General features: G+C 37.8%; 1 protein-coding gene across 2 annotated transcripts in view; it reads right to left on the reverse strand.

Annotated features, from left to right (window-relative positions):
- ST6GALNAC3 (ST6 N-acetylgalactosaminide alpha-2,6-sialyltransferase 3) overlaps positions 1-26,725 on the reverse strand; it is a 219,795-nt gene that overhangs the window by 92,784 nt on the left and 100,286 nt on the right. For both annotated transcript variants that reach the window (XM_015636368.2, XM_033516553.1), the window contains one exon: positions 25,737-25,931. In XM_015636368.2, the coding sequence (XP_015491854.1) occupies positions 25,737-25,931 (195 nt within the window). The remainder of the gene's footprint in view (positions 1-25,736; positions 25,932-26,725) is intronic.

Below are 26,725 nucleotides of genomic sequence, written 5' to 3' on the forward strand. Positions count from 1 at the left end.
TCTCACAGATGAAACTACAGTCAGGTATTTAATACTGCTCCACAAGCAAGAGCTTTCTCCCTTCATCTTCCCACTTCATTTCTGCCAAGTCATAGAACAAAATAAATATATAACAGAAAAAATATATTCTATCAGTATTTTGAATACTTTTGGGAAATAAATCACTCAGAAGTGATGTGTCAGGGCACCCTGTCTGCTCCTTTCTCTCCCTTTCCCAGTCGAAGGACAGTATTAAAAAAACAAAAGCACTTTTAAGTGCTGTTTGGGGCATAAAATCCCCTGCCATCCATCTCTCACTAGGAAAAAATTTGAAAAGAAAAGCACTTAGAAGTCTCTTTTTGTCTCCATCTACATTATTCCTTTTCTTGGATGTAGTCTGAAATAAAAATAGAAATGAAATGCTATTTTCACTGTTTTGAAGTTCAAATCATGCATGTCTCCTCTAATTTCTTCCATTTGCATTTTCTCTGTAACAAATATCAGTTTTGGTGTATACTGCATTCCATTTCTCTCTCTTTTTAATCTCAACATCCCCCTCTCAATTCAAGTAATGAGATTATGATGCTATAATCTTATTCTGAGCATAACCTTTGATTTCTATGTATTTTTATTCCAACAAAGATACATCTGTTCTGCTGGCCAGATGTCAGCAATATAAACATTTAGCCAATTTAATTGATGCTTTAACTTCCTAAAGTAGGGCAGCCTTCAGTGACAATGGTAGTCATCTCCAGAGCTACAAGTCACAAACATATGCTCAGTGGCAGCAAAATCATCAATACAGGTTTTAGCAACTAAAAAAGCAGACATAATCCTGAGATATACATAAAGGGTTTTGAAATTATCTTTTCACTCTATTCAGCAGCACTGATAGTAAACTGAGTCTGGGCATTTGACTTCAGCACAGATTTGGATCTGCTGCTGAAAGGCCAGAAAAAAGGAAAAAAAATAATCCATGCCATGGAAAAATTAAACAGCAATGCAAGAAGAAGAGAAGAGAAGAGGGAGAGGGAGAGGGAGAGGGAGAGGGAGAGGAGAATAGAAAATGGAGGAGCTGTGATAAATGTTTCCAAATACGTAAAACATGCTGCAAAGGATTCTTCACGTCTGTTCTACATTAGCAGGGTGGTAGCTAGATTCAGTTTAAACCTTAAGCAGCTTTCTATATGAAAACATAGTTATAAACAATCTTGCCAGGGGCACAGTTACAAACTTGCTATCTCCAGAATTCCTTTCTTATCCTATTTTCTGTAATTCTGTGAATTTTAGTTAGTTGATGTAAACACAGCACTTCACAACTTAGCCTTCCTGGGTGACACTTAGGAAAGAAGATAATGTTCAGTGCTGCAGTCTCTAGCTCAGCACTGTGCTCTGCACTACATGGAAAAGCAGCTATCCAAGTATCCTGTATCAAAAAGGTACCAGGGCAGATGTGTGTGGATGGATGGAACTCATGCCCTAGTAAAGCAACCTGCAATTTGACAAACCTTGACAGAAAAATCAGGAAAATGAGAACAGGTAATGCAGCAGCTAAGTTAGCTTCAAACATTTTAAGAAGTCAAGAATATTTTACTAATTATTAACAGTTGTTTTAGCAGTGTCATTTCTGATTTTCAAGTTCAAGCTACAGCAAAATGAAACTGAAATACAAATATTCACTAGCCCATCGCCTTTTCTGCTGAAATCCTCTTTAAATGCAATAGAAGGATTGAAATCAACCATTCTTTCCTGTAAATCTATTTAAATGTTACCTGAGGCATTTCTAGCAAACCCCTGTTTCTTGACAACAGTAGATATGAAGCTGCCTTTGTGTAAAAGCTGTATTTCTTCATAGTTTATGATAGCTCTAGACTTGCCATCCCTTTTTTTTTTCAGTACAAAGAATAGGAATAATTGTGGAATAAAGTACCACTCATCGTGAGTAAGGATGTCAAATTCTTCTCTATTGTAAGCTCTGTCAAATGATAAGCAATTAGACCCTGCTTTCAAGGTTGCTTAAATAAATAGTATTTTGTATGAGTTACTTTTTAAAAAGCTTCCTGATGTACATATCAAGTCTGGAATAGTGATATGTCTGCACTAACTGAGGTGCTGGATGCGTATTTAAAGAATAAGAATTTCTATATGTGCAAAAAAATGTTGTTTTTAAAGTCAGTCTGAGGGTGTGCATTTTCACATGTTTCTGATCAGCTCTTCCCTGACTCCTTTCCAAAGTCTTTGCCATATTGTTAGCATCATCTTCATATATAGCTGCCAGGGGAAAATGAATCAGATGCCACAAATTTCTCAAGGGCAATGAAGCCTTAAAGGAACCTTCTGCAGAAAGTTTCTGACTGCAGAGCATAAACCTGCTGTGCACTGAAGTTCCTTGGTGGAATTCTCCTGTGAAGGCAAACATATGTTTACTGCAGAGACACCCTACATGTCCTATGGTAAAGAAATGCCATTTTGTGGCTACTACCTTTGATAATGCAGACAATAGAAAGCACTCATGAATGTTTTAAAGCCATTGCTAGGTGAATGACCCTACTGGCCTAGGAAAAACCCCCAGGTTAAATCTGCATTTTATGTGTTCCTCGGTTCCAAGCTGTTGCAAGTTTACATGCTAACCAAGTAACTGTATCACTTGTAAAAACAGATATGGAATTCCAGGCAATAACCCTTGATAAAACACCAGTGTATTGTCTGTAATCTCTGATGCTCCCCTGCATCACAAAGGTCTTGTAATTCATGACTTTCAGTTATCACCAAACAAAACCCACCACTTGTGGAAATGCACGTGTAGAGATTGTGCTACTGCAGATTTCCACATCCATCACTGCAGCTGAACTTGTTGAGAGAACTCCAGGCTGGCCTCAACATTTGCAAATCAGTTACAGTACTGAATGACTCCCTGTGACAGAGATCAGTCTGTTTACAACAGTTCCTGAATGGGAAGCAAATACTGCACTCACACAGAGCTCTGGAAACAGAACCACGTGCACAGGGCTACACAGTGAGGGCTCAGCTACAATGGGAAGAAGAGGTTATAAGCCAAAATAACAACTGCAGGCTTCAGAAAGACAGACTGTAAATGCTGATGTGCTTCCATTTTTGGGATGTGATTGTTCAGTTATTGGCATTGGGATGTGAGAATCAGATTGACTCTTTTTGTGCCTGCTAACTTTGACTTTACACTTATAAACATTAAATGTAATAGCACAGCAAGGTCACTCTATTCTGCACAATCATGCTGAGATTTCTCTAAGACACAACCTTTACACCACTATTTTATTAATTTACTTACATCTTCAGCAGCACTATTCATATGACCAGAATCTATAACACTGACAATTAAAAAAAGAAAAAAATGTCCAAAACCATCACCCAAGTTTGTATGAGTCTGATAACGCAGACAAAGGAAAAGGAACAGAGGATTTAATTCTCCTTTAACACTATATAAACCTGAAATTCTGGATAAGTCATTTATGCCAGTGGCAGAAATAAGAAACCTTCACTGTGAACAGTAAACCACTATACAGAGATCTGAACAAAGGAGGGTAAGAGACTGCACAAGTTTCTGCTGAGAAACTGCTGTGCTGAAGGGAGATATTGCTTCTGGTATATAACTGTACTTTTTACTTTTGTCCTTTTTGCTGAGCACAAAAATATCAATTCTGTTCCCCAAAATCCTGATACATGAGAAATAATAATGAACACAGACATCCTTCAAATCAAGGTGGATTTTTTAAAAACATCTTTATCATAAACAAGTGATATTGTTAAAGGGCTATGTTAAAGTACAGATGAGGGGTAATTAGCAGGGTAACGAAACAACCTCCGTGAAGAAGCAATAAACAGCACAGAGCAGAAAAGATCTGTCTGTGGGTGCATTTTCAAATTTAGGAGTCTGAACTTTGGCAATCGTATCCATTTCTGAACTGGGGGAGTTGCCATTGGGGTTACTTCTGATACCAAGTTATTTCTGAAAGAAACATAAATTTTTCTAGTCTTGAAGCAAATGGATAACAAATGACATGTAACTCACACTCCCTTGGACTCTAAGCCTCATAGTGTCACCTTAAATAGCACTTCCTTCTGAATAGGCCTCTCACAATCAGCAGCATTATCCCTGGAGTGAGCTATTGCTTATGTTCACTTGATCCCAAAATATTGCTGTTTGAGGCAACATTCATTCTTATGCAATTTTATTTGTGCTGTGTAACATTTGCTCACTCCTATGGGGAGAATGCATAGACAGATGCAGGGAGGAAGGAATGGGAATAGAAGTTTATTAAGGCAGAAGGTAGGCAGGGACAGCAGGGAACATAAGGGGCCAAAGTCTCAAAGACAGCAATATATAGCAATATTTACCTTGTGGATCCTGGCTCAAGGGAGAAAGTCTGAATTTACAGCTTTAAATGCCAAGAGAAAGACTTTGTACTGTTCAAAGATTTGGTATAAATACCTGACTGGGGTGGGTGAGAGTTAAGGTGAAAGAAAACTCATCTCAGTGATAGCCAGTGACAGACCAAGATACAATGTGCATGAACAAAAACACAGGAAATTCCAGTCAAACATACAAAAAACCTTCCTATTGTGAGGGTGCCTGGGCAGGAACTGGAACAGGCTGCCCAAAGATGCTGGGAAGTTGCCATCCATGGAGGCATTTAAGTACACTTGGAGAGAGCCTTGAGCAATCTGCTCTAGCAGACTCTGCTTTGGGGATCAAGGTTGGACTAGATGATCTCCTGAGCCTCCAAACCCAGAGGCAAATACAACCACCAACCCCAGCTGAGCTGTGCTTACAGGAAAGATCACTCACTCATGGCAGTTTTTGTGGGTTTTTTTTTAAGAAGAGGAAGACCATGTGTAAAAAAAAACCTCTTGCTGTTCAGCAAACAAAAAGGTGTAAGGCTAGACATCTATTTTCTGGATCTCAAAAACTGATTTGATGCTGCTTCATCTAACAGATTGATTTCTAAAGTAGGAAAGCATGGCATTGAAAAAGACAGAAAACAGAGCTGGTTATAAATCTTTCCAAAGACAAGGAAACAAGGATGTCTATAAACAGAACATTCCAAGGTTTTACTGTAAACAATGTGTAGTGCCATATATGTACCTACTTGAGCTTTTTTTATACCATTTTTTGCCATTACAAAGAAGATAAATCAGGGCATCTAACGTAAGTAAAACATAAAACCAGAAATTGATAGTAAAAAATTTCTGCTAAGGAGAAAGAAATGAACCTGTAACCTTCCATGCTAGCCAGTGGGCCTTTCTTACACCTAATGGAGTAATTTTCTGTCAATGAGAGACACTATGTATCTTAGATATGCAGATAACATGTAGGGGTTTTTTTAAAAAAGCCTTCACTACATATTTTTGTCTCTGCTAAAATGTATTTTATTGCTTTTTATTGTTAGCATAAAACTAGTAATAAGCTGTATCTGCACAGATAGTTGAAGAGAAAGATTCAGGTCCACAGGAGCTATCTCAATTGTCTGCTTTTAAATGCAAGACTACGGAGAGCTGAAATCATAGCTTTGGGATAAAATATCAGCAAGCTCTGTGCAATCACTAGACAAGAGTGGCAAAGTATTCTACTGCAAAAAGTCAAACATCTCTGTATCCACAGTGCAGATAATTACACCAAATTGCACCAAAACAAGAAGAATGAGGGATAGCAGTTCATTCAAACTGACTTTTGTTTGGTTGCTCTGGTTTGGTTTTCTTGGTTTGTTTTTTTTTTTTTTAATTATGTATAGGTATCAGCCCATGTTCTGGAAAACTAGCCAAGGAATCAAAATTTGTAAATACCATACATATCCAGGTTAATTTTGAAAGATTAAACTCATGTTTTCCAAAAGAGTTCTGAAAGAAAGTGAAGCGCAAGCTTCTGAGATGGAATGGTAGTAAAAATCACATAGACTGAATCATAAAAGGGAGGAATGAACAGTACAATATCCAGAACAAGGAAAGGATTTGAAGGTTACAATAAATTATACACTAAAGCCAACTGTATGGTATCTTTACAATTGGTGTCACTTTCTGAAACCATCACAGAGCAGGACCATGTCACAAATACTTCAGTGAGCATCCTGAGCTGCAATTTGCAAGATGGAAGCTTACTGTGGATGAAAAATACAGCAGGAAATCAACCAAAATCACGGGGTTTTGTGATAGAAGCAAATTGTTAAAAAAAAAAAAGAAAAAAAGGAAAGAGAATTCAGAGAATACTCATGTAGTGTAAATGTCTCCTAGTTTCACTGCTTTCAATGTACATGCATTTACCATCTCCCTTTAAATTTTTTATCTATTACAAATTGGAGGTAATTCAGCCAATACAGAATTTTGCATGTGCTTAAATGCTTTGGGGTCCATTCCAAAACACAAGAAAAATCAGTGTTTTTATCTGGTCTGGGATGAGGCCCCTGTTAAATATACCTGGGACTAAGCATGAGCTGAGGTGTTTTGCTAAACAAGTATCAGAGAGAAATAAAGATTTCACAGAGGTCACTCCTGTCTGTCTGAGCACTTAAATGTTACTGGTCCATCCAAGACAGTGAGTTTTAAACAGTGTAAGGTGGAAACATTGGGACACTACAAGACCAACTTCTTGAAGAATTTTAAGTGTAGCAGCAGGTTATATTCTAAGTTCTGGATAAATACTGAACCCATCATCCTTGTTTGTTATCATCTGACTATCTGTGTTCTTTGTGCTTCAGCTTTTAATTCACATGAACAGGGAGTGACAGGAAAATGTGACTCTACAAATCCTTAACTAGAAAACAACATTCAGCCATGGAGCTCAAATTAACAATTGTTTTGAAAAATTTTTGTAGTTTACCTAAATGCTGTGACTGTCAGAGCCCATACCAACCTAAGTCTCAACAAAATATCCCAAAAGGCTTCACAATATGAGGCTATGCTATAATGTAATTCATTGCCAAATTATTTCCATACAGTTTCTAAAACAAAAGGGCTTATAAGAATAGAAGGCTTGGTAAAAGTGTTATGAAAAGTGCAAGAAAATAGTAAATACAATTTCAGAGTTAGCCATCTATTTTCACTGCAACTTTAGATATTTTGTGAAAGGCTAGAATTCCAGAATGCTCAGCAATCAAAAGAAAAAGATACAACTAAAGACAATATGAAAGGAAAACAAATAAATATTAAGCTCTAGGTGCAAGTAAAAGGTTGCTTGCAGCTGATTTTCTGACATAATACTGAAGTTATACTGTGTTTCCTTTGTTCCATTACTCACCTAAAATCCATTTTCTTAAAGAAAAAAAAAACACCTTCATTCCTGAGAATCAATGTTTAATTATAGCACATTTGACTCTAAGTCCAAGAACTGGTTCTACAAAAAAAATATAAACAGTGCTTTAAAGATGATGTTGGCATGGCTTGACATATAATGAAGACACCTTCATTTGTGATTTCTTGTCACCATAATGACACCTTTTCATTTCAGGTAAATTCACAGAAAAGGGAAAGAAAATAATTGAGTTATGAGTATCTAGACAGGGCAAGGTGAAAAAAGGCTCAGCTTTTCAGGCTTTCTAATCCTGAATCTATCACCTGGGTTTGTATTTTGATGCTATTACTAATGCTGAAGATTACCCAACACCACCAGCATTCCCTTTGGTATGAAGACAGATCTAGCATGAGTAGGAATGTAAGAATGTAGTTTTACCAGCAAACAAGACTGCTTTAACTCTGCAAGTTATTAGGGATGGCAAAGGTGGCTCTCACTCACCACATCCCTCCTTTTGTCCCTGTGCCCTGGCAGGTGTCAACAACAGAGAGATCCAGGTATCTCTCCTCAGCCAGGAAGCACAGGGAACACAGGCCCTGCTCAACCCTTGGCCACATTCATACTCAGGTGAGGCCATATTTCAGAATACTGGACTCCTACATCAGTAGAACACTTACAGTGCAGTTGTGGTGGAACAGCTCAGGAGAACAGCATCACTGAAGCACTGAAATAATTTATGCGCATGCACAAGACAAAAAGTCTCAATAAAGCTTCTTTATTTTCCTGTCCCTCATTCTCCCTTCCCAGTCTCTCATTTTTCCACTTCTGCATTTATTGTTCTTCTGTGATATTCTGAAAAATTCCACATCACACAGGAAGGTAATCCCACTTGAAAATCAAAGTATCTAGCTGCAGACCACAATTTTCCAAAAGAAATGGGTGAAATAAATTTATTGCTTTAAATGAGGGCCACAGCTAAAGACCCAACTCACTAAACTGACACCCTCAGGAGAAGAGTCTTATGAAAACAAGTCTCATTAAAAGTTGCTTCATCCAGACCATCAGCCATAAAGGCTTACAAATAACATAGCATAGTGAGTAAGAAAACAGACTGCACCAAAAACGTAACTTCCTAAAAATAATTAAGCAAAGAAAACAAATTCATTACCACTGATGTAAACCCTTCAAAGCTCTGGCAGCCTGAGGTTTCCTGCTCTGCAGCATGATATCCAAGGTTCATTGCAAAGCCTTGTTTATCCAACTGCATTTCTCAGTAGTTCTACCTAATTAACAGTTTGGCAATGAAGGAGGCAGTGGGGGAGCGTATATATGTAAATACACCAAAAATATGCTAGGGAACATTAAATGTGTAAAATCAAGCACTGAAAATTTAGGGAAGTGTCAGAATTAGAGTTGCTGTGCAGCCCTAATTGGGCAGCCTCGTGTGCATGCATTAAGATACTATCTTTAATTACCCGACCACCTACTATTTTTTCCACTGGACCCCTGCCTGCACTGACTGACATAATGAGGAGCTACTCAATGCCTTTGTTTTCTTGTTATTAGTCAATGTGTCCCCATGCCTCATTTATCGAGCATTATTCACACCCTGCTCTGAGACTTATTAATTTCTGCCTGGGCTGTCACTCAGCACTCACAGTAGCTCCTCCCTTCTCAAATACCATTCTAAAGAGAGACAGGAAGAGATTGTATTAGTCCTCTTCAGCTAAAGAGGTCTGAGAAATTTAAGTGAAAGTTATAATTTAAATTAAGAAGAATACACTCACTGGCATACAGAACCTGGAACAATTAGAATTCTTTGGTAATTTATATGTTCAAACAGTTTTCATTGACTTGAGCTATCTGTGCTTCATAAATCAGACCCAAGGGTCTCAAACTAAGCATTCAGAAAGTAAACACACACAATTAGTAAAAACATAGCTTGATTAGATTGGAATCACATGGAAATTCTGTACCAGAGGCAAGAATAGAATATAGCAGCTAGCATTAACACTTGACTGTGACAGCCTTGCCTTCCATTCCTGTAGTGTCCCAACTCCTTCACACCTTTTCATTTCTGCAGCAAATGGGGCAGTAGACCTGGCAACTCCTTTATACATTTCCACCCAGCACCAAAAATGGTAAAATCTGGACAATGAATGAGGCTGAAATTGTCCCACTCTGAAGAGCTATGAATACATTAAAGAATTCTGAATCAAAACTGGACAAGTTATTTATGGCATTCCCCAGTTCCTGAGCCTTGACTTTGCAACCCTACTAATATTATGTCAGCCTCAAAAGTAAAAAAGGATATTAGAAGAGCCAAGAAATCTGTCCAGAGCATGAGAGTGACACCTGTGCTGTCCAGCAGGGCCAGAACCTGCCTATCCTCCACACAGATTTCAGTCAGTTGAATTAACGCAGAAGCAGAGCACCACTCTCTACTTCAGTAGCCACACTATTTTTGCTTTGTAATTATAATGTCATAATTGTTATTGGGAAAATATTTTTCCAACTAACTCTAGTGAAAATATTTCCACCTGACAAACTGATATATCATTAAGAAATAAAATATTAATATTAAAGAAGCACCCAAAATTTTTTGTCTAACATATAGCCATGTTCCAAAATTCATTATGTAAACTAATTAAGTGGTGTTTATCAAGACCGTGTTCTAGACTGCTTTTTGTGTCTTTCACCCACCGGATTTCCATTTGGCAATACAAATTATTCCCTGGACATACAAGCCCACCACCCCAGAAGCAAGGCAAAATAAAGGTCTGGGGTTTTGAACTCAGGAAGCCTGAGCTGTGGTCTGACCTGCTTCATGTGTCAGGTAAATGACAACCTCAAGGTCTCACTTTGGCAATCTGCAAAACAGATCTGCCTTGCTATGTTAGTATTATTGAAAAAAAGCCTGTCCACCTCAAACCTCTCCACAGGTAACGCTGTTTGTGAAGGCAAAGTATTCAGCATGGTCCAGTTAGTCAGAGAGTTATCACTCCTCCTGCAAGAGCCCTGAACACGGCATCAGTGGAACAGAGCCAACAACCCCCCAGGTGTGACCCTGCAGGACTGGGGAACAGGCAGGCAGATTAATTCCAGGGAAGCCCAGCAGGTGAAATCTGAGGTATTGGCATGTGCTCCATCAGCCAAATTTAAAATTAATTAAAACTTCTTTTTCCAAAGTCCTCTAAAATTGCCGTGGATTTAGCAACCAGTCGGCTCTAGGCATTATGCAAGTAAATACAAAGTCCCCATAACAGCATGATGGATAATGCCTTTCTCAGGTGCTCACTTTCTGTGCACAGCAGGTGCTGAGATATTGGAACTGAAAATCCAAAATATTTAAATCTAAAAATCTATGCAAATGTTCTAGAGGAATGATTTCAACTGAGTATTCAGAAGTATAGAGAGGCCATCTGAATGCTAGTAAAACATAATTAGTAAGTGACACAGCTTTTACTTATTAATTACATTTCTTTTGTACCAACGCTTACAGGAAATGCAGCAAAAAAAATTATAATCAGCAAAAATCTTTTCTGATGACAGGTGCTTCCTCCTATTAGCTCTGCAAAACATATGAATCCTGAAAGAACAGTATTTCCTTTCAGTTTTGCCTAGCAGTGTGTATAAATAAAAACGTTAACTGCCAGGACATAATTTTCAGTATGCTTGTCTTACTTCAGATGTGTGTTTTCTGTTTGGTGCACAGCTGTTCATATTTCCCAACATGAACTTCAGTGCTGTAAATATCTTCTCTATTGAGGACTACATTCCTAAACTACTGCACAGGGGCCACATGCACAAATTGTGTTAGTGCTAATGTAAGCTGTGTGCATGCAAATCCATGCACAGCACTCGGGACACGCGGAACGCGGACCTTGACCCCGACGCTTTGCCACTGAACCACAATTGCTCTATTTAAAGCTGTGATGTGACATAAATCAGCTTTTTCTAAAGGCTTTTATGCAGCTAGAAGAACTCATTCTGGGATAAAATTTAAATAGCTCATGCTGCAGAACTGCATTAATGAAGCAAATTACTCCCAGCAACCTGGAAAACAAAATAATTTGGAAAGTGAAGGTAATATTGTCTGGGGTTTACTGCTACATAGAAGTCTGTGTTGTGTTTTTAGCTCCATTTCTTCATTTCTGGATCTCAAAAACAAGTCCTTTGCCTGTCAGCATAACACAGCTGGCAGCACTATTGCCTCTCCACTGGAAGGTCAGGGATTCACGTCTCTGACTGAGCCATGGGCTCGTGTCCAATGCTGACACTGCAGCAGAGGTCTGGGGGATGGCTGGCACAGCTCCAGCTGCCTGCATTCACATCAGACACCCCAGCAAGGTCACTGCTGCCCATCACTGGGGACCACCTGGCTGACAGGTAACACTTCCATGGCAATTTTCTCAACAGTAGGGCATAAGCATGATGGCTTTAAGAAATACTTGCTTCTAACAAATAGCTTTGGGTATCTGAGAATCCTTGGAAAGAATTGTTAAACAAAATAATAGAAATCCATGGGACTATCCAAATGCCAGTGATATTTCCCTCCTTACTCTGCAAAGCTTTCTTTAGGAGAGAGGGCAGTCTACTTTTAAGAACAGTGAGAGCACAGGGTTCAAATACACATTATTATACTTTGTACAGATGGAGCATATCTTGTATATTTTTAGAAGCATGGATTCATGAATTTCAGTTTTCTGATGGAAAATTAGGGTGCAGCAACAACAATTTGGGTACAATAAAGGATTTGATTTTTAAAACAATAATCTGAATTGATTTGAAGGCCAGAAATCAGAAATTATAAAACACATTCTTCTTTCCAGGGAAGCCCTCACAAGGAAACTGAGAGGACTTGCATCATTTCAGGTATTGATAAAATAGAACTCTTTTTTGTGTTAACTTGAGAAATCCTAGGGAAGTCTCAAGAAATATGTTGCCTTATTCAGCCATGTGACAGGAGAAATAAAAATAAAAAATATCAGATAAAAGCCAAATTGGACTAAAGTTGTATTTGACCACAACTAGAAATGAGAAGCAAAACGTAATATATACACAGTAGATAGTGGAATAAAATTAAGCATACAAATAAAATTGCTGCTTCTATAAAAATAAGAAATACAGATATACTTAACATCCATCATGGGAAAAATTCCAGTGAAGTTACAATTAGATTTTGAGAGTAATTTCAGCAGCAACCTATTTCATTTCTATAACACTATAATGATTTCATCAGTAACAAATTCTCTAGGTAGTATCACACTGGAAAGTTTAAGGATGGCACCATTAAATAGCATCCATAATTGTTACAATCAACTACATATTACACAAAAGGGTGCATTTCCAGACAACTGCTAAATGTACCAATTTACCATATTAGCATTTTGCTGAAAGAAACACTCTGAACCTTCAAGAACCTATTACCTATGGACCAAAGCTCATGTCGAGTCCATTTTCTGCTGCAAAAATAAACTGGGCATCCTTTCACAACAGAATTTATAATACAGCCAAAAATACTACTGATTACTGTGCACTGTTCTGTTATGGAGGGGCAAAACATGGGGGCTTTAAATGGCACTGAGCACAGGGCTGGGTAAGCTGATATGCTGAATATATGCAGATGTTTCCTCACCTTCTTCAGTCTCCTTTGCTCTTACAACTATTGCATGGAGCTGTGACCTGTGCTTTGCAGAGGCTGACAGGATTTTGGCTGTGAACCTGACAAAATAGGTACCTGTTTAACAGGAAAGGAATCTTGTAATCTCCTCTCACAAAGAGGAGAACTTGAGGTTTCACTCCAAGTGTTACTGGGAGCAAACCTAACTGTGAAATCCAGAAACACCCTTGCCCTCTCAAATCACCACAGTCATTAAATAATAGACACTGCCTCTGTGTTGAGCACTTTTAAAAATCATGCCATCTCAAATACAAAACAGTAGAAAAACTCTTGGACGTCCTAAAATACATAAATACTAAATTGCATCTAAAAATAACTAATGGTTGTATAGAGAGATAGATACTCATATTGGAAAGAAACGAAAAACTACATTCATGAATCCTCTAGCAATCTAAAAATTCAAACAGATTTTAAGATGTATTATGCAATAATATCTACTCACTCACATCTAACATAGAAATGCCTCTTAGTGATATGTAGTTGCTAAAATTATATTTATGTTTATAAAGATCTTGCCAGACAAACTAGATTTTTCAAAGAAAAATGACATGCTTAGTGAGTGAAGGGAAATTACTAGAGGCATTCTTGCATTTACTAAAGACTGATAAAAAGACAGATTTTCATGAATTCAGAATACAGCTTCCTAGATAATTGAACAATTAATCTGAATGTACAAGAAATACAAATGTATATACAAATCAAGTGCTCTGAACATAAAATGAAGCTGTAATTTCTTAACAGATCCATTTTCTTATTCCATTATGAAAACTGTTCCTCTAATGAACATGGGCATTTAAACTCCAAGAATGCTACTGCAGACTCAATAGGAAAAATTATGACCAAAAATTCTATTTTCAAGAATAACTTAAGCCACTCTAAGATTTCTGATATGGACTGAAACAAACTAAGGAGGAAAACCCCAACAAACCACACACCAGCCAACCAACCAACAAAAAAAAAATCACTTTGCCTTTTAATTCTATATCTTTTTGATTGGCCTCATACAACACCATATTTTTTGCTTTTCTTTCTTTTTTTTTTTTTTTAATCTGCTTTTGTTTCTACAATCTTCAGGGGAAAATAAATGGTATTTGCATAAAGAGGTCATAAGCATGAGGGAAGTAACATGGTGGCATCATCTTGGAAAATAATGAAGTGATTCATCTCATGAAAAGGATCCGAGACATGTTAGGAAAAAGAAGTCCAAGGTAATTTGATATCTAGAAACAAAGGGACCATGTTACATCATCTCCTCTCTTCCATTACAGCTCCCATACCAAGTTCTAGGAAACTGAACAGCAAGAAACGAGAAAAGAAAAAGTGGGTTCTTTCTATGGATCATTTAGGAAAAATAAGGAAGCATTTTGCTTGATAACAAGGTGATAAAGGTGAAACTGCAAGTGTCTATACACACTGGAATAAAAAAGAGAAAAAGAACTAGAAACATCTAAGATCTCTAAAGAAACAGGAAATAAAGAGATATAAACAGTTGTACTATTTGCCGTATCTCAATCTCAGAAAATACTCAAGTGATACCACATGATCTTCTAAGGGATGTGGGGTAAAGGTCCAAGAATTGCAATTATAGCAACAGGCAGGTTAAAACCTGAGATAATGTGGAATATGGGTCAATCATGTACTAGTGGGGTCATGAGTGGCCAATTGGCTTCTTTCAGCTCTAGATTTTATTTTTTGTATATACAACTATTTGGCACACACTGAAATCAGCAGAAAAATACATGCATTATTCATGCTATTTGTGGCAGACATGCACTGTAGTTTCAGTGAACAGGACTGGAAGTAATACCAGAGGTAATAGAGACCTTAAAGGAAGACAGTGATCTTAGAAAACTCGGAGTGTCACTGTAATTTTTTTTAAGGGTTCTGTTATGGTAATAGTTACGTTTGCAGAAAATTATTTCTGCACTATTCAGATAAACAGCCTCACAGAGGACCATTTCTTCCCCAGGAAATGAAGAGTGGGTAACACCTACCAGAATGGAAGCAAGCCATTTAAGAACAAGTGGAGGGAGCTGGTTCCTATGTTATTATCAACAGCCTATACATAACAAATGATCAGGTGATTTAGATTTTACAGCAGAACTTACCTTTCACTGCAGCCAGAACAGGTGCCAACTAATTTTAAACAGGAAACAATATCACCTCTGTCTATTGCTTGAAAATGACTTCTCATCTACAATTATCTGTCAGTTTTGCCTTCTCATTTTCAGCTATCACCAGCCCCCATACCTACAAAAGTCCTTTCTCCTTGATGCTTATGCTCAGCTCCAAAATAATTTATTAGGAGTTACACAGGCTTATCAAAGACAGACAGGATTCATGCAGAAATTAATGGCAGTCTATGGAAGTTGCCATATATCATTATATAATACATGCCAACGCTGCTGTCACAGTGCATGGATTGCCTCATCCTTTGTCAATCAGAATGAAGCATTAGTGCAGTGCAAAGATTATTTTTGTTGTTGTTCTGACAATAAAGTTCTGGCTGTAATGCAATGGTAATAAGGGATAATCTAGCTGGGACAGTAGATTCACGATCATTTTATGACAGTCAGTATGACTATAACATTTTAATTTTTGAACATGACCAAAGTAACTTGATCAAAAAATGTTACTTTTTCTTTATAAACCTGAATCCTTTACAAACATGATGATCCTGAAGCAGTGAAGAATACTTTGGTCCACATCAGCAGCAGGACAGAAATTGAGACAAGTTCGTAAGAGTTCCAGCCTGTTCCTCTGCCCACTCCTTTCTGAGTAAAAGACCAACACTAATCACCATTATTTGCCTCACAATAATGTCATCAGCTCCATTTATTGTCACTGACACCAATGGTGACAAGGCACATTCAACACCAAGGGCCAACTGGAGCAGAAATGAACAGGACAGCTCCAGAGTGACCTCACCAGCATGGAGCATCCCAAAGGATGATCCCACTACCTCCAAGGCACTCCTGTGGGACTCTCTGAAGATCTGTTATGGAGACAATTCATGAAGAAGCACCATCTGCTATGTGGCTGAGAAAATCGCATTTTTCTGGCTTCTTACCAGAGCCTTGGAAACACTGAGAAGGGCCTGTACTCAACCTTTGGGAAACACTGACATGGCTTCAAATAAACTTTTTCTGTGCTTATTCCATTTGAAAAAGAAGTCATTCTAGTAAGGACATCAGAAAGAAACTTAAAAAGAACTGACCTGAGACACAATTTTGCCACAGGTTTTTCTGATTTGAAACCTATTTCCAGATGCTCATCCAAAGCCTGCTACCAGAAGACTGGATCAATATGTTCATCTTGAGGCCACATTTCGACTCCATCAGGAATCAAACATTGCACAGAATGCAGCAGTAGGTAGCTTAACAACAGCCTTTAATCTCCTAAATCTCCAATCTATGCCTTCAAAGCATAAATAGTAATATATTTTGGGGAAAGAGGAAATCTGATGATTTAATGAAAGAAATTTTTGGCAGTAAAGGGAAAGCCAAACTGGAGGGGAAGCTGAAGAAAAATCATCAGTTTTGTACATCATGGACTGGCTCTAAAAAGACAGAGCTAATAGGAAATAGGATCGACATTACAAATCTTTTACATGTTAGGAATAAGGTGACACAAGAAACTGTATTGTAAGCTGGAAAATGTTGATAAATCAATAAAATTAATTACACAAAAAACACCTGAGAACAAAACTGTCATTCATTGATCAATTCCATAAGACACTGTATATCATTAAATACAGGGTTATTGTTTTTACCTAAAGGCCAGACTTTATCCTTCACCTTGGTATTTAATTTATGTTGCAGGATATTTGCCAGTGCTGATCTAAGCTGTCAGTGTACTGCCCTGGAACTACTCTGCAGTGAGTCCTGTGCATGCAGTTAGGCATTTCATAGGAGTCTGAAGGTATCTGTGTAAAAGCTTAGAAATATGCCTTTTCAACTTGATGCACTCCAGAAATTGTATTTTTCTCTTTACAAATGTGAATCCTAGGTACCAGCACTGAAACAGGCAGAAGGGAGGAAGGGTGGTAGCATCACTGAACTAGAACCAGGGAAATCAACCCAAACCAACTTGCACTTTGGATGGTGTAACTAATATGAGACCCTTGAGTGCTCATTTCAGTCTCTAACTAGAACAAAGTAGGTTTCATCTGCTGAAGAAATATTGATCTAAGACTGGTAGCAATTTCATCAATTTCAAATCCAAAACTCTGGGTCCTAACTACAAGAAACTCTTAAATACAAATTCAAGAAGTGGTCCTTCAATGCTATTAGGTGCAGAAAAGAGGACTTGACTGGTAAAGGCAGTAAATGTGGATCCCTGGGGTTGGGGATTAAAAAGAAGAATGAATTGTTGTTATTAAGAGGACAATCCCAAAACCACTCTAGTAATTTCTCTGCACTTGTTTGGGGATTTTCATTTAACACTGTATTTATTTATCTAATGGGACAACTGCTTTTCTAAGTGACGGGAAACAACAGATTACTGTAATCTTCGACAAGCTCAATATGGAAAATATATCAATTAGAGAGAAAGAAAAATAAAGATGAAAGAAATATTGCAAGTAACACAGAACTTCATTTTTCTTCCTCCCACCCCTCCCCAGATTGAATTGGTCTTCATTTTAGGATGCAGCTACATGGACACCATTTGCAATGAACTTTCCACCATTGGTAGGAATACAATTTATTGGTTTAGAGGTACAAAATTATTTGTGATGAGAACACAAAATTTACAGCTACACCCATAGAAAATGTAGCTCCTTGTAACAGATACTGTAAGTCTATTAAGTAGAGCTCTAAGATGCACACACTGCCAGCACAGTAATGTCATTAATGGACATGAGGTTTTTGATACAACATTCATACAGGTCTCTTACAGACCAAACAACACAGACTTGATAGTACAGATTAAGCCATTCAGTCAGACAAGAGAAATTATCCCAAGAAAAGCAATTATTGATGGTACAACTCGCATCTGCTCCAAGAGGGTCTCCCAGCTCATTTCTCTCTGTGCAGCACTTACACCAGTCCACCTGTTCCTTCATGGTTTGAGAGCAGATAGCACAGATTAACAGCTCAAATATGCATTTAAGGTTCACATTTTAATCTAATAAAAAAGCCTAAGAGGAAAGGCCCATGTGATAGAAACTTTCCACCCACTCAGAGAACAATAAAAAAGACAGAACTCTGTGCTCAATCCACAGAGCCTCACAGCAGAACCTGAAGCTGCCAAACGCAGGCTGTGACAGATGGCCATGGGAGCAAACTTGGAAAGCAAAGGCTTTCAAGGAAGATGGCTGTGGCTTTAAAGCTAACTAGTAATTGGCATGACTGTCAGTGTTAGGAGTCTGTCTCTTGAGCGAGTTCTAGCTGCTGTGTTTACATGTGCACCCACACACGTCTGTGTGCGGCTGGCACGCGGCTCCCTGCAGGGAGGTATTAATAGCTTTGGGTCAGCTCTGTGCTGTGCATCTCTGCCAGAATAGCTGTGCTGGGCAAGAGCTCAAAGAGCTAAACTCACTGATTGCCACAGCCAGCAGGAAGCCCTTGTGTAGGAACGATTATAAGAGCAAAATTCCATTTTTAGTGACTCTTTTTACTCTGTGGTGTATTTTACACACCAGTACAAATTGTACCTCAGCTGCCATCACCAAATCCAGAACCAGCAACACTCTGCTTCAATGGACACTTTGAATCTCTGTGAGAAATGGGCTTCAAGTATAAACTCAGGAGAGTGACACTGAGAGTGACACTGGTCTTCTTTTAATAAAGGCATCCTCATTTTTAAACAGCAGTAGTGGGAGGATATTCAGGAAGGAAGTGATAGGGCACTGCTCTCCCAGCTGATGAACTGGAACACCAAGGAGACACCTTGCCTGCCACTAATGCAAAACAGCCCATCCTTCACTTGGCAACTATTACTGACAGAAGCTGAAATCATGTCACAGTAACAGAAGTAAGTTCTCATCCAGAGTAAAATCAGTAAGTTCCTCCTCCCCTTGACAAGCCTCACTCTCATCTGCTCATGACATCTTTCCGATTTTCCCACAGGTTTGGTCTCACTCAAGAAGACATAACACCAAACCTCTCTGCTCTTTTCTTTACCAGTCCAAAGAATACTCCATTCCCTTTTCTGGTCCACCTGCCACTCAAACAAAACATTGCTGACAGAAATTTGCCTGTCAAACTAGCTAACTGCAAAAGTCAGCTTTTCTTCTGTTTTCCAGATGATCCCCTGTCAATTTTCTAGGTGTGATGTCTCTCGTTTGGGGAGACATTGTTCACACTTTTCACATGGAGAGCACAACTGGCATCCTCTCAATAGGAAGACTAACATTAGCTACTATAACCCTACCCTTCGGCAGCAGCAAAAAAAAAAAAAAAATCCTCAAGAAGGTGGAAGAAATCTCTGAAAATTACACATAACCAAGGTGGATGGCAAATCTTTGATACCAGTAACCTTCTGCAATACAACCTATAAGCTCCATTCAACAGATCAATCCAGCCCATGACTGCATCGTAGACATTTATTTCTACCAGCCCAGGTTCTTTAGGGATTGACTTTTGAAGGCACAGCTCACTGGCTGATACTAATCTCTTCTCAAGTCCCTTAGTCTGTTTTTTTTTTAAAGCAGAGCTGCCACACAGGCAGCACTGCTTGACTCATCACACTGAGGCTCTGTGTGGAGCAGATTTAATTCCTCTGTATAGAATACTTGATATATTTATCCTGGCACTTGACTTTTTCCTCATGAGACACCATCAGAGTCGTGGCAGCTTTAAAAACCTAAGCTAATTCCATATATACAGAAGGAAAATGGCTGAGCTGGCAGGATTTGCTCCAATGAGGACACACATTATCTGTGCTCCCTTCTCTCCTCTAGGTTCATAACAGCCTGAGTGGTTTCAAGTGGACCTTGCAGCTCATTTGGATCATTTTCTCTTCTTCCTGGCCAAAAGAGGATTGGAGAGAGGAAGAGGGCAGTGAGGATTCTGGTGAGGTCTATTTGTTTAGTGGGTTCTATTTCTATAATAGAAGATGAGCTCCTAGAGTTGCTCAGTTGGTGGTTAAGGTCCTTGGCAGGAATTTTATTTCTGAGTGTGTGCCTGTAGCTCCCAGAGCCAGGAATGGGAGCACTGGTAGAGTTAGAAAACACAATTGGGGCAGGGGGACAGGAACCACCAACCCACCTTATGAATGTCTCTCAGAAGTTTAACAGACAATGTGATTTGTCATTTAGAGTGCTATGTAACTAATCCTTCTGCAATACTTGCAACGAAAATTGTTCCTGAAAATTTATAAAATTGAAGCAGAAAAATACCCAAAGATGTGTGTTTAGTTGTACTTTCATTCTTATTATTATTACATTATTTCTGAGGCTGAAATAATGAGTAATAGTGCAACTGACAAAAAAAGTGTCTTAGAGGGATATAAATGATAAATTACTATGAAGCAGATGACCTTTTATTACCAAAATATCCTGTGAATTCTTCAGTTGTAACATAGAACAAGATCCCAAAGGAAAAGACGGGATAGAAGTTATCCATGTGTCAGAAATTAAATACTAAAGCAACCTTCTGGCACAGGGAGTTCTGGCTGATGTAGCATTTTAGCCTCTTCAGGACCCAGTTTCTCCCCAGATGAAATAAGCATCTCTGAAGTCAGCTGAACACACCATTCAAGTTCACAGTCTGGTACCTTCTCTTCTGACATGAAACCCAAAGCTGTTCTCCAATAGCACCCCAATATTCTCCACTGACACTTCATAGTGTCATTTTCATCCATTACCAACAGAGGCAAAGCAAACCTTCCCAGGCTGGTTGCTAGCTTTACAGTTTTTATAATATTTCTGATAAAATTTCAGCCTTTTTGAAAAATTTTTCTTACTTCCCATATCGGGAGAGGAACTAATATTAAAACATCAATCCCATTCTATGCTTTCCTTATGCACATTTTAATTTAGTTTTTCAAGTTTTGTTAGAAGGTGGCGTGTCATGGTTGGTGTGGGTCCATCTAATGATTACTTATAACACATTGAAAACTATAGTTTTGCTATTGTTGAAACTATGTGCCTTACATTACAGCCAGAGACCACATCCCAGCCCATATTTCTGCATGTTATGTTAGTTTTCTTCTACATTTCAGGTAATTTTTAAGTGCACTTAATTTATTGTGTTAAAAAAAGAATAATAAAAAGGACAACACAAATATCTATAAGGTCTGGAGCCTCCTGTTAATATTCATATATTGGGTATTTCATTTGTGGAAACCTCCACTCATTTCAGCCTAGTTCTACTACAGAACTTCTGGCAAAAAGGAAAAAAAAAAAGGAATCAGATTTAAGCAGTCCAGTCACACATGTTTGTAGCTGTGTGTGCCACAAGTGGTGAGCAATTAATGCTTGTACCCAGGTCTGTTCAGGTTAGAGACAAAATGGTATGGGATAATATGATCCAAATGTTATTCTTCAATATCAATACAGTACTGATGAGCTTTTCTGTTATGACAGGATTTTTAAAAAGTCTTAAGTGCTACAATGCACATTCCTTTTATCTAGGGCTCATCACTGTAATGCAAGATTCTTCAACGTTCACGACACAAAGGCTCTTTGCTCCCTCGGAATTCATTTCAGAGGAAGCCATTAGATCTCACAGTTGCAGTTTAATGTAGGGATTTTAGGTCATCTCAGAACTTACCCTTTTCCAAGAACAGTTTTAATCTTTGTTCAGTACTTGAATACACTTTTATAATTATGCTTCAAGTGTTATTGCAGCTATATTTCAGATTTTACGTATGAAGGAAAATGCTATATTATTTTAATACTGATGGTAGAGTAAAAATCTATTCAATATTCACCTTTCAGGAAGCACAATCAAATATCCAAGAACACTATTAGACTTGCCTAGCATAAAGTTTCAAACTGCTAATGGATTTTAAATTGATGTCATAATGCTGCAATTTAAATACATGATGTTCATTAATTTTGCCAGAACTCTTTGTGGAGTAGGAGTGGTATGAAAGGAGGAGGAAGGTTATATTTTCTCTACCTGCTTCTTTTTATCTGCTTCCCCATTTCTGATATACAAAAAGAGTCACTACATCAGCTTGATGTGGATGGGGGTTTCAATAGGTTTCAATTGGGTAACCACTGTGGAGTTGTATCAAATTAATATTTTCTACGGAAAAAAATCACCAGGAATAGGATAAAAATAACTAACACATGATAGGCATGACATTTCCTAAAGACAGATTTCATGGGACCTCTCACCAAAAATCCTTAGGCACAAAGTGGAGGAAATAAGGGAAAGAAAGGTCATCTTGTTCATACACCTCCTTCTCACAGAAAGGTCAAAATTCATGTATTGAGCGAGACAGCAATACTGCAAAACAGACAGGCATGGTTTCCCACAAATCTCAAGGAGTCACCTCGGATGTGGATATTGAAAAGGGGAAAGAGATCACATCATGGGAGGCTACTACAAGATCCTCTCCTACCAAGGGGAGTGAGGGTGGGCTCTGGATGCAAATTTTCTAGGTGAAAAATCCTCTATTTTAGAAATGTCTCCAATGTAAAACTAAAATGTGCCTAGACAGAATGGCCCAGTATATACAACACTTCACATCTATTTGTATTTCAAATCTAATATATTTACTGTACATAAAGACAGCTTTTCCAAAGCTGTTGCTATGGCTACAAATCAAGGAAACCATAGCAACAACCCTGTATTATGTACAGCCTTAATTGCAGATTAAGTTATGTCTCTCTTTGCATTTTATATTAAATACTCCAATACAATCTAGTTTTAATAATCTTAATTTTTTCAGACTTTTTAATAATAAAAAATCTACAATATTACAGTGTCAAGTCAAATACACAACAGCCTTGAAAAATGTCTTTACAGCATTATTCTGATCATACCTAATAACAACCACATCGTTGTTTTTTACTTGAGATAAACACTAATGTTTATATCATCATATTTCCTGATCTTTTTTAATACAAATGATTGATCACTACCACTTTAACCAAGTAATTGATTTTCCATCATCTCATAAGATTTTTCAAGTCTCATCTCACTCAGACTTACCCCAAAAAAACCAGCTCCTCCTAACTTAAACTTTTATTGATATGGAAAAGTTTGAGGGGTTGGGCCTTTTTTGGTTTGGTTTTCCCTTTTCTTCAGAAAGTAAACATGCAATATAGAGACAGGAAAGGCAGGGAAGTACTTCATTCCAGATTTTCTATCTTCCCTGTCACTTCAGATGACTGATTGGGTTGGTGGCAAATTACCCTAACTCCTCTGGTTTGTTGACCTTGTACATTTGAGTATTTAAGTAGACTAAGGACTTGGCATGCAGCCAGACCTTGGAGTGCAGCCTGAGAGGAACAGGTAAAGGAGAACAGAGAACAAATGTGAAGAAAAGAAGAAGGATGTTAGAAGTGGCTGAGGAACAGGAGGGAGTGCTATCAGACAGCAGGAGACATCAGTGGGGTGACAGGATTCAAAGGACACTCTAGAACATGAGCACATTCAACAGGTACAAAAAGATTCCCTTACAGAATCTGAAAAGAGAAAAAGCCAAAATTCACATCTTTTAAAGCCTTATCTCCTATCTTCTCTTCCATCACTTTATTTTCTGATAATTCCTTGTGGTATTGTTTCCTTACACCATTTGGTCCATAATAAGACATCATGTGTCCCATCTTGCAAAAAACGTGGCCACATCTGTTTGGGGCATTAGCTTGTTTCACAGAGTAGACTTTTCTGCTTATCTTACATACCACAGCAGCACAAAAAAAAATAAAAATAGAAAATATCTTAATTTTATGAAATGAGCAGAAAATTAATGTATTTGATTCAATAAAGAAATTAATAACTGAGATTTTCTGGCTATATTAATACAAATAGTATACAAATGCTTATTTGACAAAGCAAAATGTGTTCTAAAAATCACAGTCTGAGAAAGCTGTGATTGTGAGCTAGGAACATGAGCTATGTAAAAGCTTTTCACATGAGCATCACAACAAAAGTTCGCTTGCACAGGGAATAATTAAGTCAAAAAACAGTGCATTTACAATAAGCAAGCCATGTTCAGGTTCTTCATTATCATTTTAATTAGCAAATATTAATGTAATCTGCAAATACAACAGGGAAAACAACTAAAATTACTAAGTTTAAGGAGTCCTTCATGACCTGAGCTAAATTGAGACAAATGTCTTACGAATCTATACTGGTCACCAGCTTTCAGGACATTCATTTCCATTTACTGTTAGAACTTCCAAGCGTGTTATCAAATTTAAGAATGAATTAAGGCCCTCACAAACTACTTCTAACCTCTGATGAAGGCAGTGGTGAATAAAAACAGATTAGCATGCTCCTCTGCTCTCAGTTATCAGTTCAGACCGATAGCGATCAGGTGACCGTGGCAGCTCTGCCTCATTCAGATTCCACGCCTGCCACGGTGCCAACAGCCCAGGGACATGCAGAACACGCTGCCCTCTCATTTCTAGAGGGATGAAGATGCTGCATGGAGCCTTAACCCTTCTGAGCTCAACAGCACCTCCCATTCCTTTCCCTGGGACTACGATTCACATGGGAACAGTTCTCCTTTCAGGTGCTTGTCCTTTTTCTGCTTCATAGATAATGTACTCTGGCCTCCAAAATAGTGCTGCATCTTACAGGAGCAATGATTAAAAGCTATAAATGTTTAAAAGAAGCTGCCTCCTAAAAACTGCCCCTCTGTCTTTCTGACTTTCATATTTAACCCCCTAAAGGTAGGATAATAACTGGATAGTCCAATTCACTCACAGGACTAAATATAATGAAGTGGGAAAGCATTTTCCTTCTCTATAAAAGCTGTTATGTGAATGAATTTCACTCATTAATAACTGCAATTTTATAGAAAAAAATAACTAACAGTTATTGAAAGTCTGATAGTATTTTTCATGATTGACAGTGCTATAACTGATCACAAACTATAGAAAGAGTTCATTTTTTATGTTAGCTTATTTTTGAAAGTTTCCATTTTAAAAATATTACAAAGAGAGAGGAAAAGCCTGAAGAAAATGCAGCACCACCACCACCAAAACCCAACAGTGGCTCTAGAAATTTTGACAACTAAGGCACTTTAAAGCAGGAGTCCCTGTAAAACTTAGTTTCATCAGACAAGTATTTTTATCACACAGCAAGTATTTTTATTTACTTAAATTAATTTAATTAAATTTATTTATATATTTAAAGTACAGAATGCAAACACATACCTAGCTTTGAATTAGTTATCAAATATTAATGCAATACTTCCAGAAAAATCCAGTAAACCTCTAGCTTTAAACATTTACTAGACTCACATATGCTCATTTCACAAATCACTCCCTTTTCCTCTTTCATGCCCATACAAACAAAAATAAGCTGCTACTTCTTCGGGCAGCCCAGGCAAAATGAAACATTTTTAGGACCTTATTACAACAAACACAAGAAAATTTCTTTTTGCATTAGAGGGATTGAAGGATTAAAATTAATCTGAAAGATTTTCTTGTTTGTATAAACAAGTTTTCACTCAATCAAGGGTCATTTTGAGGCCAGTTCACTGCTCTCTCCACTGCAGACATGACAGAAATTTTTAAAATTTCAAAGGTCATCTAAGTGGCAGCAGACTTCTAAAATAGCCACTTTTCTCAGAAACACCCTTGTTCAGTTTTCACACTGGGCAGGTTGTAAAAAAGCATTAGATGTGACTGGAGAAAAGAAATCTACTGGTCCATTTTGCCAGGCTGTTAAAAGCAAGTCTTACCTCTTGTGTTTTTACATTTATATATCCATAATGAGTTTTCAGAGGCTGCCTTTGGCCATTAGAAAATGGGATCCACTTGACTCTGGTTTGTCCAAAGCAGTTTAGGATCAAAGGGAAAGTTACTTCATTTGTGAGACGAACGATGATCAGACAGAGGAATGCAGCAATGAAACTCACAGCAACAATGGACTTTCTCTGTAATGAAAAGAAGAAAGGAAATAAATTATTAAAATTGAGAGTCAGTTTTAATAAAAAAATACATATCTTCAATTGGAGGATGAAGGAAAAACACTTGAGAAAGCTTTAGGTGAAATTATTCCTCTGGTATTCACCTTGCTGCAGGAGCACAAGGACTCAGGTGACTGGATTGTTTCATTTCAATAAATTTGCATTTCAGAGGTTTGCAGAGTTTCTTTTAGAACTGGTTGCAAATGAGTCAGTTTTGCACACACACAAAAAAAAAAGCCTTTTTTTTAAGGTTCAAAAAAATTTAACCACTTCAAATTTTATTCGCATTTGGAATAAAGATTTTATGTAAACATCCACACCAAAGTCTTCGCTCAAAATCATCACTTTTCTAGGCACAATACACAAAAGGAAAATGCCACACTAAATTTACTGGGAAGATTACCATCACTACAGATCATTCCATGCAACAGAATTCATGCTCTAACTTTAAATACTTTAGAATATATTGTTGGTGAAGTCAGCACCACTTTCTGCCTTACTCCCAGGTTCATGAATTTACAAAGTAAGGCATTATTATCTTGAACAAGATGACTTCCATTGTTAATAATTCAACCAATCTGAAGTTTGTGTCTGATTAGTGCTTCCCTTTCACCTCTACCCCACACAGGCAGTTGGACTGGAGAATGTAATCACAAAAAAATCTTTCCCTGGGTAACTCCCCAATCTGCAGGTGAAAAACTTGGAAGAAAAAAGGATGTTCTCCTTATTTTCAGCTATTTTTTAAAATACTGTAGTCAATT

Source organism: Parus major, chromosome 8 (assembly GCF_001522545.3).
Source record: "Parus major isolate Abel chromosome 8, Parus_major1.1, whole genome shotgun sequence".
In the NCBI taxonomy this organism is placed as follows: domain Eukaryota; kingdom Metazoa; phylum Chordata; class Aves; order Passeriformes; family Paridae; genus Parus; species Parus major.